A 14,968-nucleotide genomic window follows, 5' to 3' on the forward strand; every position below is an offset into this window, starting at 1 on the left:
CAGACTAGCCTGACTGGGTTGATTGGGACGGAGCAACCCAGACAAGTAGCTGGTCTGATGTTGAACACATGACTTTAAGCCCAGGAGACACTATATGAGAGTTCTGGAGTAGAGACAAATCTTAGAAGACATGGCTTAGGAGCTTACAGATCCAGACAGAGATTCTGGTGGACATTAAGCCCTGCAGAGTATAACCAGGAGTCATACATGCTTTGCCTCTTGACACTTGCCTTCACAGAAGTGACGCATTAGAACTTTAAGATTCTGGAAAGATAAAGCTACAAGAGTGTATTATTATGGACCAAAGTAGAGCAGAGTTGACCAAAGATCTGATCATCCAAATCAGAACAAATGCCTTATGACACTGTGATATGTGGCTGTGGCCCAAGGGCCTGGGAACCAATGCAAATGGCACTACTAGGAGGGTGTTTCTAAATAACACAATCTATGAATCTGACTCCCGAAGGGTCACAATCCCTGGATTTTGTGTGTGGTGTATGGGAGGGGTGGGAGATGGGGATGGGGGATACTCTTTCGGGAAATACCCTTTATTTTTTTTAAGATTTTATTTATTTATTTGAGACAGAATGAGAGAGAGAGAGAGAGAGCATGAGAGAGGAAGATCAGAGCGAGAAGCAGACTTCCTGCCAAGCAGGGAGCCTGATGCGGGACTTGATCATGACCTGAGTGGAAGGCAGTTGCTTAACCAACAGAGACCTGAGTGGAAGGCAGTTGCTTAACCAACAGAGCCACCCAGGTGCCTGTGAAATAGATTTTAATGCAAAATCAAAAGAGGTGATAAGCATGAGGGGTTTGAATTGAGTGTCCAAACTTATGCCTACCAGACATATGGGGTACAAGTGGTTTTGCTGTTTTATGGTGTAGCACATAAACTACTGTCCTTAGAAGTGCTAGCCAGACCTTTGACCTAATAGATGGTACGTAGTGTATAAATGGGCTGTGAACAGAGTACCTGGATATGCCTGATAATCCTCTAGCACACGAGGAGTAGATACAGCGATTCTAAAAGAAGACAAAGGGGGAATCTCCTCAAAAGGTGCAATAATACACTACCTAACAGGTATAATTCCCTGCAGAGTGACTGAATGATACTGGCTTAATACAGAGTGGTTAGATGTATCTGTGTTCACTGGTTCTCTCCTGAAAGTAAGACTTGTGTTTCTGGAGGGTATGGTATTACTGGGCCTGGCCTTCCACACTTGGAATAGGAACATAAGAATAAACCTACTACAAAACTCTCAGTTTATATTATTAAAATATCCATCATATTAAAAATGGAAGAATGAATGTTGATGTTTTCTTTGGACTTTCACAAACAAAGCGTGGTGGGAGATTAAACATCTGGCCTGGGAATTCCAGAATGAGAAATTTTTTCATTTAAATATAAGTATTTCTGTGGGGCCCCTGGGTGGCTCAGTGGGTTAAGCCTCTGCCTTCAGCTCAGGTCATGATCCAGAATCCTCTCAGCTCAGCAGGGAACCTGCTTCCCCCACCCCTTCTGCCTGCCTGCTTCTAATCTCTATCTGTCAAATAAATAAATAAAATCTTAAAAAAAAATAATACACACACACACATATATAAATATTTCTAGATTGCTGAGCTTCAGGCTTTTATTTAACTCTTTTCTTTTTTTAAAGATTTTACTTATTTATTTGACAGACAGAGATCACAAGTAGGCAGAGAGAGAGGAAGAAGCAGGCTCCCCGCTGAGCAGAGCCCCCAATGTGGGGCTCGATCCCAGGACCCTGGGATCATGACCCGAGCCGAAGGCAGAGGCTTTAATCCACTGAGCTACCCAGGTGCCCCCTCTTTTCTTTTTTTAAAGATTTTACTTATTTATTGGACAGACAGAGATCACAAGGAGGCAGAGAGAGGAGGAATCAGGCTCCCTGCTGAGTAGAGAGCCCGATGCAGGGCTCAATCCCAGGACCCTGGGATCATGCTCTGAGTCGAAGGCAGAGGCCTTAACCCACTAAGCCACCCAGGCGCCCCTTACTGAACTCTTTTAATAACTTCTGGTATACTATATCTGAAAACACGGCTGGGCATAGTATGGAACAGAAAATAGATTAGAGCAAAATTTCAGCCTGGAGTTCAACATGAACTGCAGTTAAGCTAATGGTGTGTTCTTTCCATTTTAAGTTTGTTAAACAGCAAAAGCTAAGCTCTGGTCCTGGAAGGCTAAGTGAAAGAGTAATAGTTGGTAATGGGTGGTCAACCTCATAAAGGCTGGTAAGGAATGGCTGTTTTGCTTTCCATGGTAAATGGGAAGAGCTACTGCTATTGAGTAGGCAGAGATCAGAGATGAAAGACATCCTGCTTAACAGGGAATAGTTCTGAAAAATAAGCTTCTGATATCCAGCATGACTTTTGTCATCTCTATGTCCAACGTGGAGCTCAAACTCACAACCCTGAGATCAAGAGTCCCACCCTGTACTGACTGGGCCAGCCAGGTGCCCCAACAGCATGACTTCTGAATATCCTGCCAGATAACTTGTATAGGTGAGAAGTCTATCATTCCATCTGATATATAAATATACAATATAAAATATATTTGTACACAAAGTATTTTTGTAGCTACAAGAATGCAGCTCTATGTCAACCTACTTTGTTTAGTTAGAAACCATGAAGAGTTACTCACTGCTTTGGAAAATCATGCCAGTGCCAACACCACCACTTGTGATGTGTGACTCATTAACAGAACATGCAAGTGATCACTGTACTTGCACTGGAAGTACAAGTACAAGCATCAGATTTTTTAATGTCTGCTAGTGAAGCTGTTCCTAAACTTCCACATATTAAATATGATTTTATTTTCCCATATAATATTATTAAGATATTAGGTCATTTTCTTAATTAGGCGTACAGTTTGATTATATCTAAGCATTTCATTTCAAGATACTGAAGGGAACATTGCAAAACATTTATTATAAAAAGGGAGTGATCATATGGAGTTGAAACCCCTAGGCTGTATGTTCTGGCTAGCTTCTGCTTATAACTCCAACTCCAATCCAGGAATCTCATGCATCTTGTTCACCATGGAAGCTCCAGGGCCTCCAGTAGTGCCTGGCACACAGTAGGCACCCCATACATATTTGTTGGATGAATATAATCCATTTTGGGGTATTCTTATTAAAAGATTATCAAAATATAAGTACAGACTAATTTGGGGTTATATTCTGTTAACAGAACAATATTTATTTATTTATTTATTTAACAGAACAATTTAAGACACCTTCATTCACACTAGACTTAGAATAATCTGAATAAAGCTATGGGGCAGCTATACTTTATTCTTCATGGTATAAGTTTACAACAGCAGAATCCAACTGGAAAGAAGTCAGAATCCGAGACTTACTTTCTTTTTTTTTTTTTTTTTAAGTAATCCCTATATCCAACTTGGGACTCAAATTCATGACCACGAGATCAAGAGTCAGATGCTCTACCGACTGAGCCACTGCAGTGCCCTTTAAGACTTTAAAGATAGGGACGCCTGGGTGGCTCAATTGGTTGGATGACTGCCTTCGGCTCAGGTCATGATCCTGGAGTCCCGGGATTGAGTCCCACATCGGGCTCCCAGCTCCATGGGGAGTCTGCTTCTCCCTCTGACCTTCTCCTCGCTCATGTTCTCTCTCACTGTCTCTCTCTCAAATAAATAAATAAAATCTTTAAAAAAAAAAAAGACTTTAAAGATAAAGTCCTGAGCCAGAAGCAATTAGTGATAGTTTTTTTATTATAAACTTCCTGATTACATGTTAAATGTACTTACTTCTTATTTTAAATTTTTGTTAATGAAATATGGTTGACATATAAGTTACATTGGTTTCAGGTATGTAACACAGTGATTAATAATTACAGGGGCGTTTGGGTGGCTCAGTGGATAGAGCATGCAACTCTTGATCTCAGGGTTGTGAGTTTGAGCCCCACACTGGGTGGGAAGCCTACTTTAAAAAAATAATTCTAGGGGCGCCTGGGTGGCTCAGTGGGTTGAGGCCTCTGCCTTCGGCTCAGGTCGTGATCCCAGGGTCCTGGGATCGAGTCCCGAATGGGCTCTCTGCTCAGCAGGGAGCCTGCTTCCTCCTCCCTCTCTGCCTACTTGTGATCTCTGTCTGTCAAATAAATAAATAAAATCTTAAAATAAATAAATAAGTAAATAAATAAATAAGTAAAATAAAAAAATAATTCTAGGGGTACGTGGGTTGCTCAGTGGGTTAAAGCCTCTGCCTTCAGCTCAGGTCATGGTCTCAGGGTCCTGGAATCGAGCCCCACACCAGGCTCTCTGCTTAGCAGGTAGCCTGCTGCTTCCCTCTCTCTCTGTCCACTTGTGATCTCTATCAAATAAATAAATATAAAAAAAAATTCTAAATTAAAAAAGTCTTTTTAAAAACCAAAAAACAAACAAACAAAATTCTATACATTACACAAAGCTCAGCACTGTATGTGTAGTTACCACAGGCAAAGAAAATGAAAGCAAAAATAAACTACTGGGACTACAGCAAAATGAAAAGCTTTTGCACAGCAAAGAAAACCATCAATGAAACAAAAAAGGCAAAAAAGGCAACCTACTAAATGGGTGAAGGTATTTGCAAATGGTATCTCTGGGAAGGGGTTAATATCCAAGACGTATAAAGAACTCATACAGGGGCACCTAGCTGGTTTCATCAATGGAGTCTGCGACTCTTGATCTTGGGGTGTTAGTTCAAGCCGCTTGTTGGGTATAGAGATTACTTAAAAATAAAATCTTGGGTGCCTGGGTGGCTCAGTGGGTTAGGCTTCTGCCTTCGGCTCGGGTCATGATCCCGGGGTCCCAGGATTGAGTCCCACATTGGGCTCTCCGCTCAGTGGAGAGCCTGTTTCCTCTCTCTCCTCACCTGCCTCTCTGCCTACTTGTGGTCTCTATCTGTCAAATAAATAGGTGGAATCTTTAAAAAAATATAAATAAATAAATAAATAAATAAATAAAATCTTAAAAAGAAAAAAAGAAGAACTCATACAACTCATAACCAAAAAACCATAAACCATCTAATTAACAAATGGGCAGAAGACCTGAAAAGACATTTTTCTGAAGAAGACATCCAGATGGCCAGTAGTCACAGGGAAAGATGCACAACATCACTCATCATCAGGGAAATGCAAATCAAACCTATGAGACACCACCTCACACAGACCAGGATGGCCAGCATAAAAAGACAAGAAATGACAAGTGCTGGCAAGGATGTAAAGAAAAGGGGATCTGCAGGCACTGTTGGTGGGAATGTAAACTGGCACAGCCACTGTGGAAAATAGTATGGTGGTTCCTTGAAAAATTAAATATACTTACTTTTAGGTATATTTTCTTCAGTGGTTTTTTTTTTGTTTTTTTTTTTTTTAAGATTTTATTTATTTATTTGACACAGAGAGAGATCACAAGTAGGCAGAGAGCCAGGCGGGGTGGGGGTGGGGAAGCAGGCCTCCTGCCAAGCAGAGAGCCTGATGCAGGGCTCGATCCCCGGACCCTGAGATCATGACCCAAGCTGAAGGCAGAGACTTAACCCACTGAGCCACCCAGGCGCCCCTTCTTAAGTGTTTCAAATGCTTACTAACTTTATACAAACACACCTTACATAGTTTGAAACACAGAGCTTTTCTAGCTTTCTAGCATTTCAAGTTAGATCTTTTCAAAAGCATTTCATTTTTTGTGTTTCTTATAATGTTCCTTTCTGTCTTTCAATAACCAACCTCCCTGAATAGAATCTTCTGCTTCAGAATTATAACGAAATTTGCTCTATAGGGATATCATTATAACAAACTTGTAATAATATTAACTGCTGTGATCCAAAAAGGGGAGCATTTACTAGCTACATGCTTCTAAAACATATATATAGCTTTTTCTCTCAATATAGATCCACAGCATTAGAAAAATTAAAGAACTTGAGTGTTATGAAAGAAAAATTAACAGCATCGCTAGATGGCAATATCTAATTCCCTCATTACACACCATACACATGAGAATAAAAGCTTAATTTTTGTCGTAAAAGTTAGTGACATTTTATAGTTGACCAGTCACCTATATTTACAACATATTCAGCTTTAAATAAGTGATACAGAACTTACCAAATATTCTTCTGTGCCATAAAGAGAAACAAACTGCTCATCATCTTCTAATTCTCTAGCTGCACCAAAATCTGTGAGTTTGTACACAGACTGTCCATCTTCCCCTATAACACGCATGATATTCCCTGGCTTGATATCACGGTGCACTATGCCATTCTCTCGGAGATGATTCATTCCACCAACTTGATAAAATAAAACAAAGGAAATCATAATGTAGGCATCTATGTACATGTGTATGCACATCAAATTCATCCACATTCACTCAGTATGTTTTTCAGTAAGTTGGTCTAAAATCATTTTTACCAAAGAAATAACAGATGGTGTTTACATTTTGTATCTCATGTCTGAGAAACAGAGTTTAAGAATAAGGACCAATATGGTTTAGGGAAGACTCCAATCTCTCTTAATTAAATACTATTAGGAAATGGAACAAAATGGTCTTCAGCAAAAAGACTTCCTTTTTTTTTTTTTTTTTTTTTTTTAAAGATTTTATTTATTTATTTGACAGAGAGAGATTACAAGTAGGCAGAGAGGCAGGCAGAGAGAGAGAGGAGGAAGCAGGCTCCCTGCTGAGCAGAGAGCCCGATGCGGGACTCGATCCCAGGACCCCGAGATCATGACCTGAGCCGAAGGCAGCGGCTTAACCCACTGAGCCACCCAGGCGCCCCGCAAAAAGACTTCCTGAATTACTTCTGGTTATATACATGTGGGTAATGTGCCTAAACTTAAGAAAAATGATTCCCGAGAAATTGCCAATCTTTCACCACACTTTCCTATTTCTTTAGCTTGGAGAAAAATTCCGTAAAATAGTAAACTGGACTCAATACATAAAACAGTAAAAAATTAATTGAGGCAAAGTGTCAGATTGGCTTTCATAAGAATATATTTCTTACATGCTTAAAGCTGTTCTTCAAAGGTCATTTTCCTTTTTTCTTTTTTAAGGGTAAAGGGGCTACATTGCTGAAATTAATCTGTTTTGGCTAACTGATAAGCACTGCCACTGAACACTAGTTTGAAACATTTGACAGCTGATAGATGAATGTCCAAATATAACATACAAAAATAAGCTTATGGGTATCATAATGGGTTTCATATCAATTATGAAAATTCAGGGCTACCTGTACACTTAGGAAGTCATCAATTATCTATAACTTCTACTTGGTTAAATGGGTTGCAGCATATATTGTTTTTCTCTTATCTTATCCTCACCTAAAGGGTCTCCACACTGCTTCCACTATCAAGTTCAAGAATTCCCACTAACCTTATGCCTTCTTTATCAAAGAAAGAATATGGACTTTTCCCATTCCTCAAATACTGATTCACTTCTTGTCAAGAAGATATTATTCCCTTTGGTTGCCATATTCTTTTTTTTTTTTTAAATAGCTTTGAGATGAAATTCATGTATCATTAAATTCAGACTTTTAAAGTATACAACTGAGTAGTTTTTAGAAGAGTCAAAGTGTACAACCATCACCACTATTTTCAGAACATTTTCATTATGCCAAAAAGAAACCCCATACCTGTTAGCAGTCACTCCTCATACCTGCCATCCCCTCAAACCCCTGGAAATGACTAATCTGCTTTCTGTTTCTATGGATTTGCCTATTCTGGACATTTTATGTGAACAAAATAATAAATATTATGACCTTTGTGTCTGGTTTCCTTCACTTAGCATCATTTTTCAAGGTGCATCCATTTTATAGCATATATCACTACTTTCTCTTTTTTTTTAAGTAAGCTCTAGGCCCAACTCATGACCCCAAGATCAAGAGTCACATGCTCCACCGACTGAGTGAGTCAAGTGCCCCATTTTTCTTTTTCATGAACGAGTAATATGTCATTGCATGGATAATGGACATTTTATTTATACATCAGTTGATGGACACTTGGGCTACTTCCATTTTTGGCTATTAGGAACTGGTAGACAAGTTTCTGTGTGGACAAGTTTTTAATTCTTGAGGGAAATACCTAGCATTGGAATTGCTAAGTCCCATGGTAATTCTTTATTTAATCTTTTGAGGAACTGCTAGACTATTTTCCCAAGTGGCTGTACTTTTTTACGATCCAACACCTATATATTAGGGTCCAACTTTTCACATCCTTGCCAGCACCTGTTTTTGTTGTCTTTTTTAAAAAAAATAATTAATTAATTAAGAGAGACAGAACATTTATGAGTAGAGGGAGGGGCAGAGGGAGAAGACCTTAAGTAGATTTGCTGCTGAGTGAGGAGCCCAAGACCAGGCTCAATCACATGACCCTGAGATCATCATCTGAACTGAAACCAAGGAATTGACACTCAATGGAATGAGCCATCCAGGTGCCCATTTTATCTTTTTGATTTGGCCATGCTAGTGAGTATGAAGTGGTATCACTTTGTAGTTCTGATTTGCATTTCCCTAATGACTAATAATCTTTTTTTTTTTTTTTTTTTAAAGATTTTATTTATTTATTTGACAGAGAGAAATCACAAGTAGATGGAGAGAGGCAGGCAGAGAGAAAGAGAGGGAAGCAGGCTCCCTGCTGAGCAGAGAGCCCGATGCGGGACTCGATCCCATGACCCTGAGATCATGACCTGAGCCGAAGGCAGCGGCTTAACCCACTGAGCCACCCAGGCGCCCTGACTAATAATCTTGATTCTCTTTTTATGTTCTCATTGGCCATATATGTTCACCTTCTTTGGAAAGATGTTTATCATTTTTATTTATTTATTTTTATTTTTTACTTTTGCCCATTTTAAAATTGCATTGTCTTTTGATTAAGTTGTTAGGATCAAAATTCCTTATCGTATATGTGATTTGCAAATAACTTCTCTTGTTCTGTGGGTTGTCTTTTCACTTACTTGATATTGTCCTCTGAAACACAAATGTTTTTAATGTTGATGAAGTACAGCTTATCTATTTTTTCCTTGTGTATGTACACTCTTGGTGTTGTATCTAAGAAAGTACTGCAAAAAGATCTTTGGTTTTGAATACAAAAATAATATATTTACAATTCTTATGTCGTTAGGAGCACCTAGGTGTCTCAGTTGGTTAAGGGTTAGACTCGATTCTTGCTTGGGTCTTTATCTTGGGGTCATGAATTCAAGCCCCGTGTTGGGCTCCATGCTGAGTCTGGAGCCTACTTTAAAAAAAAAAAATTCTTGGGGCACGTGTGTGGCTCAGCTCATTAATAATCTGCCTCTGGCTCAAGTCATGATCCCAGGGTACTGGGATGGAGCCCAGCATTGGGCTCCCTGCTCAGTGTGGAGTCTGCTCCTCCCCCCATTCCTCCCACCACTCGTGCTCTCTTTCTGTCTCTCAAATAAAATCTTAAAAAAAAAACCCTTATGTCATTAAATTATATACACATATAACTATAAAATCACACATCTATCTATATACACATATATTTATAAAATCATATAAATAAACGTACCCACATCTCGCAAAACAATTAAAAATTCAGACTCTGGTAGTCCATAGGCATTAGATGGCTCTTCTAAAACAGTGTATAAACTTCCGCATGGACAAAATTCCATAATAAGTACTTTATGTCTTGTTGTTGTCTGGAAAAAAAAAAAATCACTGATTGGGACTCAATATAAAAGTTTTTATTATAAGCTAGTGCTTATCTGATTTCACTTACATGGAGAATATGAACGCACTATGAATGCTTTACCTGGGATTTGTTAACTACCTACTGACTATACTCATATAATGATTAACAGCTTCTAGATTCCTATTGGATTTGTTTTTGAAAGATGATCAAACCACGATGAAATCTGGCTAAATCTGAAATAGAAAAAAATCACTGCTACACTGTTATAATGGTTCTTTAAAAATTTCTTTAATTTCTAATACATAATAGTACATTTAGGACATTAATGTTTGAACAGATCTCTTAAGACACTTGAAATTCTTCTCATGACAAGTACTTCCACTTCAGGGAATGGAGTGCTTTTTTTTTTTTTTTAAGATTTTATTTTATTCATTTGACAGAGATCACAAGTAGGCAGAGACGCAGGCAGAGAGAGGAAGGGAAGCAGGCTCCCTGCTGAGCAGAGAACCCGATGTGGGGCTCCCAGAGAACCCGATGTGGGGCTCCGTCCCAGGACCCTGGGATCATGACCTGAGCCGAAGGCAGAGACTTTAGCCCACTGAGCCACCCAGGTGCCCCTGGAGTGCTAGTCTTTTTTTTTTTTTTTTTTTTTAAAGATTTTATTTATTTACTTGACAGAGAGAGATCACAAGTAGGCAGAGAGGCAGGCAGAGAGAGAGAGGAGGAAGCAGGCTCCCCGCTGAGCAGAGAGCCTGATGCGGGGCTCGATCCCAGGACCCTGAGATCACGACCCGAGCCAAAGGCAGCGGCTTAACCCACTGAGCCACCCGGGCGCCCCTGGAGTCCTAGTCTTAAAAACAAATAGATGGCAGAAGAGCCTAGTGGTCCCCCTCACAGCAGTCTGAGCTTGCTGATTTGCATATGAGCTGCAGATTTGTTTCAAACCTTTTAATGAATCATTGATTATAAAATACATCACAATTTAATAACAGCTTTTTAGGGAAAAAGAAATACTACCAAATTACATATATACACTGATGATAAGATATGTTCCCATTTTAGGAACTTGAAAATGTGATTTTGAGTCTTAAAATCCAGTATTCATCTCCAATTTTTTTTGTGGTTATTTCCAATTTTTTATCCTTCCTTCCTTTTATAATTTTTCCTGCATATCCCCAAAACACTTTCATTGTTTTTTTACATTTTATTTATTTATTTGATAGAAAGAGAAACAGCAAGAGAGGGAACACAAGCAGGGGGAATGGAAGAGGGAGAAGGCTTCCTGCCGAGCAGGGAGCCCAACTCAGCTCTGACCTGAACCCAAGGCAGATGCTTAACGACTGAGCCACCAGGCACCCCAGGATTTTATTTATATGAGAGAGAGACAGCATGAGAGGGTGAGTCAGAGGCAGAAACAGAGAGCACAAGAGGGGGTAAAGTCAAAGGGAGAAGCAGACTTCCTACTGAGCAGGGAGCTGGGAGTCTGATGTGGGACTTGATCCTAGGCCTCCAGGAGCATGACCTGAGCCAAAGGCAGTCACTTAAACAGCTGAGCTACTCAGGTGTCCCCCAAAACACTTTCATAAACTATTTTATTTTAAAAAAGATTTTATTTATTTATTTGATGGGGTGGCGGGGACACAAGCTGAGGGGAGGGGCAGAGGGAGAAGCAGACTCCTCACTGAGCAGAGAGCCAGAACCGGGACTCGATTCCAGGACCCCCGAGATTATGACCTGAGTTGAAGGCAGCCACTTAACCCACTGAGCCACCCAGGCACCCCAAGATTTTTGTTTTTAAATAATGAATATGTTGATGGTTGAAAATTTGGGAAATACCCATAATTCCATTACCCAGAGATAATTATGCTAATATTTTGGTGCATTTCCTTTCAGTCTATTTCTTATCTATCAAATCACTTAAGAGATACAAAACATGATACTGTATATTCAAGATCACACTGTGTATTTATTTTTAATCCTGTTTTTCTGACATAACATTATACATAAACATGTTTCCAGATAATTAAAACTTTGGTAAATACCTCTTTTCATTACTGCTTTAACTATTGTGTAGTGAAGAATAAATTTCACCCCAAGAGAGGTCAGGTTTTTGTTTGGCTTTGGCTACCAACAGGTGATTAGTAGGCATCTGGAGTACCCTGTTTGCGAGAAGTCTTTCTCTGAATGGGGGCTTTGGCCATTAACAGTCTAATGATGTGATTTATGATGGAGGTTTTAGGATGTACAAGTCCATCTCCATTTCCAAAGGAAAACACAACTAAAGGTATTAGCCTGAACTTCTGGAAAGGGCTAAAGACTAAAAAGTCAGCCATGCAGGCAGTATGTGATTGAGTCCCAACAAAAACTCTAGACACCAAAGGTTCAGGTGAGTTTCTGAGGCTGGCAATATTTTGTGTATACTGTCATACATCAATACCAGGAGGGTACTGTATCTATGAGGAAAAGGAAGATTCATGTTTGGAATCCTCCTATATTCTGTTCTATGAATTTCTTCCTTTGACTAGTTCTAATTTGTCTTCTTTTGCTAGAATAAAACTGTAACTACATTTCTTTCCTGAGTTCTCTGAGTCATTCAACATTCTATTTTTTTTAAGACCTTATTTATTTAGAAAGCGTGAGCATATGAGCAGGGGGGAGGGGCAGGGGAAAAAGGAGAGAACCGAAAGCAGAGTGTGAGGGCCAATGTGGGGCTCAATCCCAGGACCCTGAGATCATGACCTGAGCGGAAATCAAGAGTTGGACATTCAGGGCACCTGGGTGGCTCAGTTGTTAAGTATCTACGTTTGGCCAGGTCATGCTCCCAAAGTCATGGGATCGAGCCCTGAATTCGACTCCCTGCTTGGCAAGAAGCTGGCTTCTCCCTCTTCCACTCCCCATGCTTGTGTTCCCTCTCTCACTGTCATTCTCTCTGTCAAATAAATAAAATCTAAAAAAAAAAAAAAAAAAAAAAAAAAAGCTGGATACTTAACTGACTGAGCCACCCAGGCACCCTGAGTCATTCAACATTCTAGCATATTATCAAATCTGGGGGGCGCCTGGGTGGCTCAGTGGGTTAAAGCCCCTGCCTTTGGCTCAGGTCATGATCCCAGGGTCCTGGGATTGAGCCCTGCATCGGGGGAGCCTGCTTCCCCCTCTCTCTGCCTGTCTCTCTGCCTACTTGGGATCTCTCTCCCTGTTAAATAAATAAATAAATAAAATCTTAAAAAAAAAAAATCTGGGGGACAGTCATGGGGAGCCCCAAATTTGTAGCCAGCTGGTATGATGTGATGATAGCCCTAGGGGACTGGTGAACTTGCAGCTAGTGTCTGAAAAAGTACAGTCTTCTGGGGACTGTTCTCTTTGTACAGTATGCCAAACTCTTCTGCAGCTGGTATCAGTGATCTTGAACAAACCTGGCAGGTGGAAGGTTACATTCTTTTTTTTTTTTAAAGATTTTATTTATTTATTTGACAGAGACACAGTGAGAGAGGAAACACAAGCAGAGGGAGTAGGAAAGGGAGAAGCCGACTTCCTGCCAAGCAGGGAGCCCAATATTGGGCTCGATCCCATGACCCTGGGATCATGACCTGAGCCAAAGGCAGCCATTGAATGACTGCACCACCCAGGTGCCCCTGGATGGCTACATTCTTAACCTTGAGCATAACAAACTGAGTAACTATCCATCACATATTCTAACTTATTTAACCATTCTTTATCATAAACAGGGCAGCAATGAACATCTTTGTGCATAAAACTATACTTAAATTTCTGATTAGTTCCTAAGAAGTACTTACTAAAAATAAAATCACTATTATAAGGAATATAAAGTGCCAAATTATTATTTAAAAAGTGTGATTTGACTGATTACTTGTTCACATCTAGAGGGATTAAACTAAATTTCTATTTCCATTACTTCTAGATAATTTTTCTAATGACATTCTTTTTTTCTTCCTAATGACATTCTTCTTTTCAGTTTCTTCCTAAAGTCAATTGTATCCTTTATATACTGTATTAATATATACAGTATGTACTTATACACTGTATTAATTTCTGGATTCCTAGGATTTTTATTCTTTTACAAAGCCTTCTTCGTATTGTTTGACTTGCTCCTTTTATAATTATGTCAATTTAACTTCACTTAGTTTTTATTTCTAGTAAAAATACTGGTAACCACAGCCTAGTATAAGAAATATACTACTTTTTCTGATTCCATGATACTTTATTTCCATTGTTATACCTCTTCAAGAATCTTTGAGGACAAAAAAAAAAAAAGGAATCTTTGAGGACAGGATATTTGGTTATACAAGCTCTAATTTTCATCACTTAAAAAACTTCATTGTTTATAAAGCAATTTTTATATTAGGTCATTTCTCCCGGATTGCAGTAATTACAATAAATAAGATAAGATTAACTAAAGCTTGACTACTTACCTCCTCTTCAATAGCAAATAATTTGACAATATTTTTGTGATTGAGCTTTTTTAACACTTCAAATTCTCTCATTTGAACATCCACTGGACGAAGGAAGCTTATGTTATTAAATACTTTGATAGCAAATAAGTCACCAGTTTTCTAAAAAAAAGAGAGAAATATTTTGTTTATCTATAGTATTATAAAGAAAATTAAAAGGTACTATTAGAACTAACTATAGCAATTTATTTATCTTACAGAACACCCAAATATTTTTTAAGCATAGGTAACTGTACCAGAGCTCTTGATTTTTTTTAAAGCTAAAATCAATTAGCTGCTCCAAATTTCTCTCAAATTATATGCTTTGAAATGAAGTAAAGGCTTTCTTTCAAATTAAAAAGCTTCCAGGGGTGCTTGGCTGGCTTAGTCAGTAAAGCATGCAATGGTTGATCTCAGGGTCTTGAGTTCAAGCCCCACATTGGACCTACAGCCTACTTAAAAATAAACAAATACATAAAAGTTAAAAAAAAAAAAAAAGCTTCCATTATATGAGGCAAAGAGAGTCACATATAAGAAGAGCTCTAGTAATATCAAATGTGAAAGTATATTTTAGATAGGAAAGTAGTATTTTAGAAGGGTTTCTCCAGGGCTTAATAATTTAAACAAAACAGGAAAAGAGAGATTGAAAACTATACTCCATATACAAAATTTCATTAAGCTCAAAATAGGGGCACCTGGGTGGCTCAGTGGGTTAAAGCCTCTGCCTTTGGCTCAGGTCATGGTCCCAGGGTCCTGGGATTGAGCCCTGTATCGGTCTTTCTGCTCTGTGGGGAGCCTGCTTCCTCCTCTCTCTCTCTCTCTGCCTACTTGTGATCTCTGACATAAATAAATAAAATCCTAAAAAAAAA

At 39.0% G+C, this 14,968-nt stretch overlaps 1 protein-coding gene across 2 annotated transcripts in view; it reads right to left on the reverse strand.

Annotated features, from left to right (window-relative positions):
* The window catches only part of TBK1 (TANK binding kinase 1), a 49,574-nt gene that overhangs the window by 25,850 nt on the left and 8,756 nt on the right, over window positions 1-14,968 (reverse strand). For both annotated transcript variants that reach the window (XM_032347162.1, XM_032347161.1), the window contains 3 exons: window positions 14,082-14,222; window positions 9,529-9,658; window positions 6,115-6,296 (listed from right to left, as the gene is read on the reverse strand). In XM_032347162.1, the coding sequence (XP_032203053.1) occupies window positions 6,115-6,296; window positions 9,529-9,658; window positions 14,082-14,153 (384 nt within the window). In that variant the 5' untranslated portion in view covers window positions 14,154-14,222. The remainder of the gene's footprint in view (window positions 1-6,114; window positions 6,297-9,528; window positions 9,659-14,081; window positions 14,223-14,968) is intronic.

Source organism: Mustela erminea, chromosome 6, assembly GCF_009829155.1.
Source record: "Mustela erminea isolate mMusErm1 chromosome 6, mMusErm1.Pri, whole genome shotgun sequence".
NCBI lineage: Eukaryota > Metazoa > Chordata > Mammalia > Carnivora > Mustelidae > Mustela > Mustela erminea.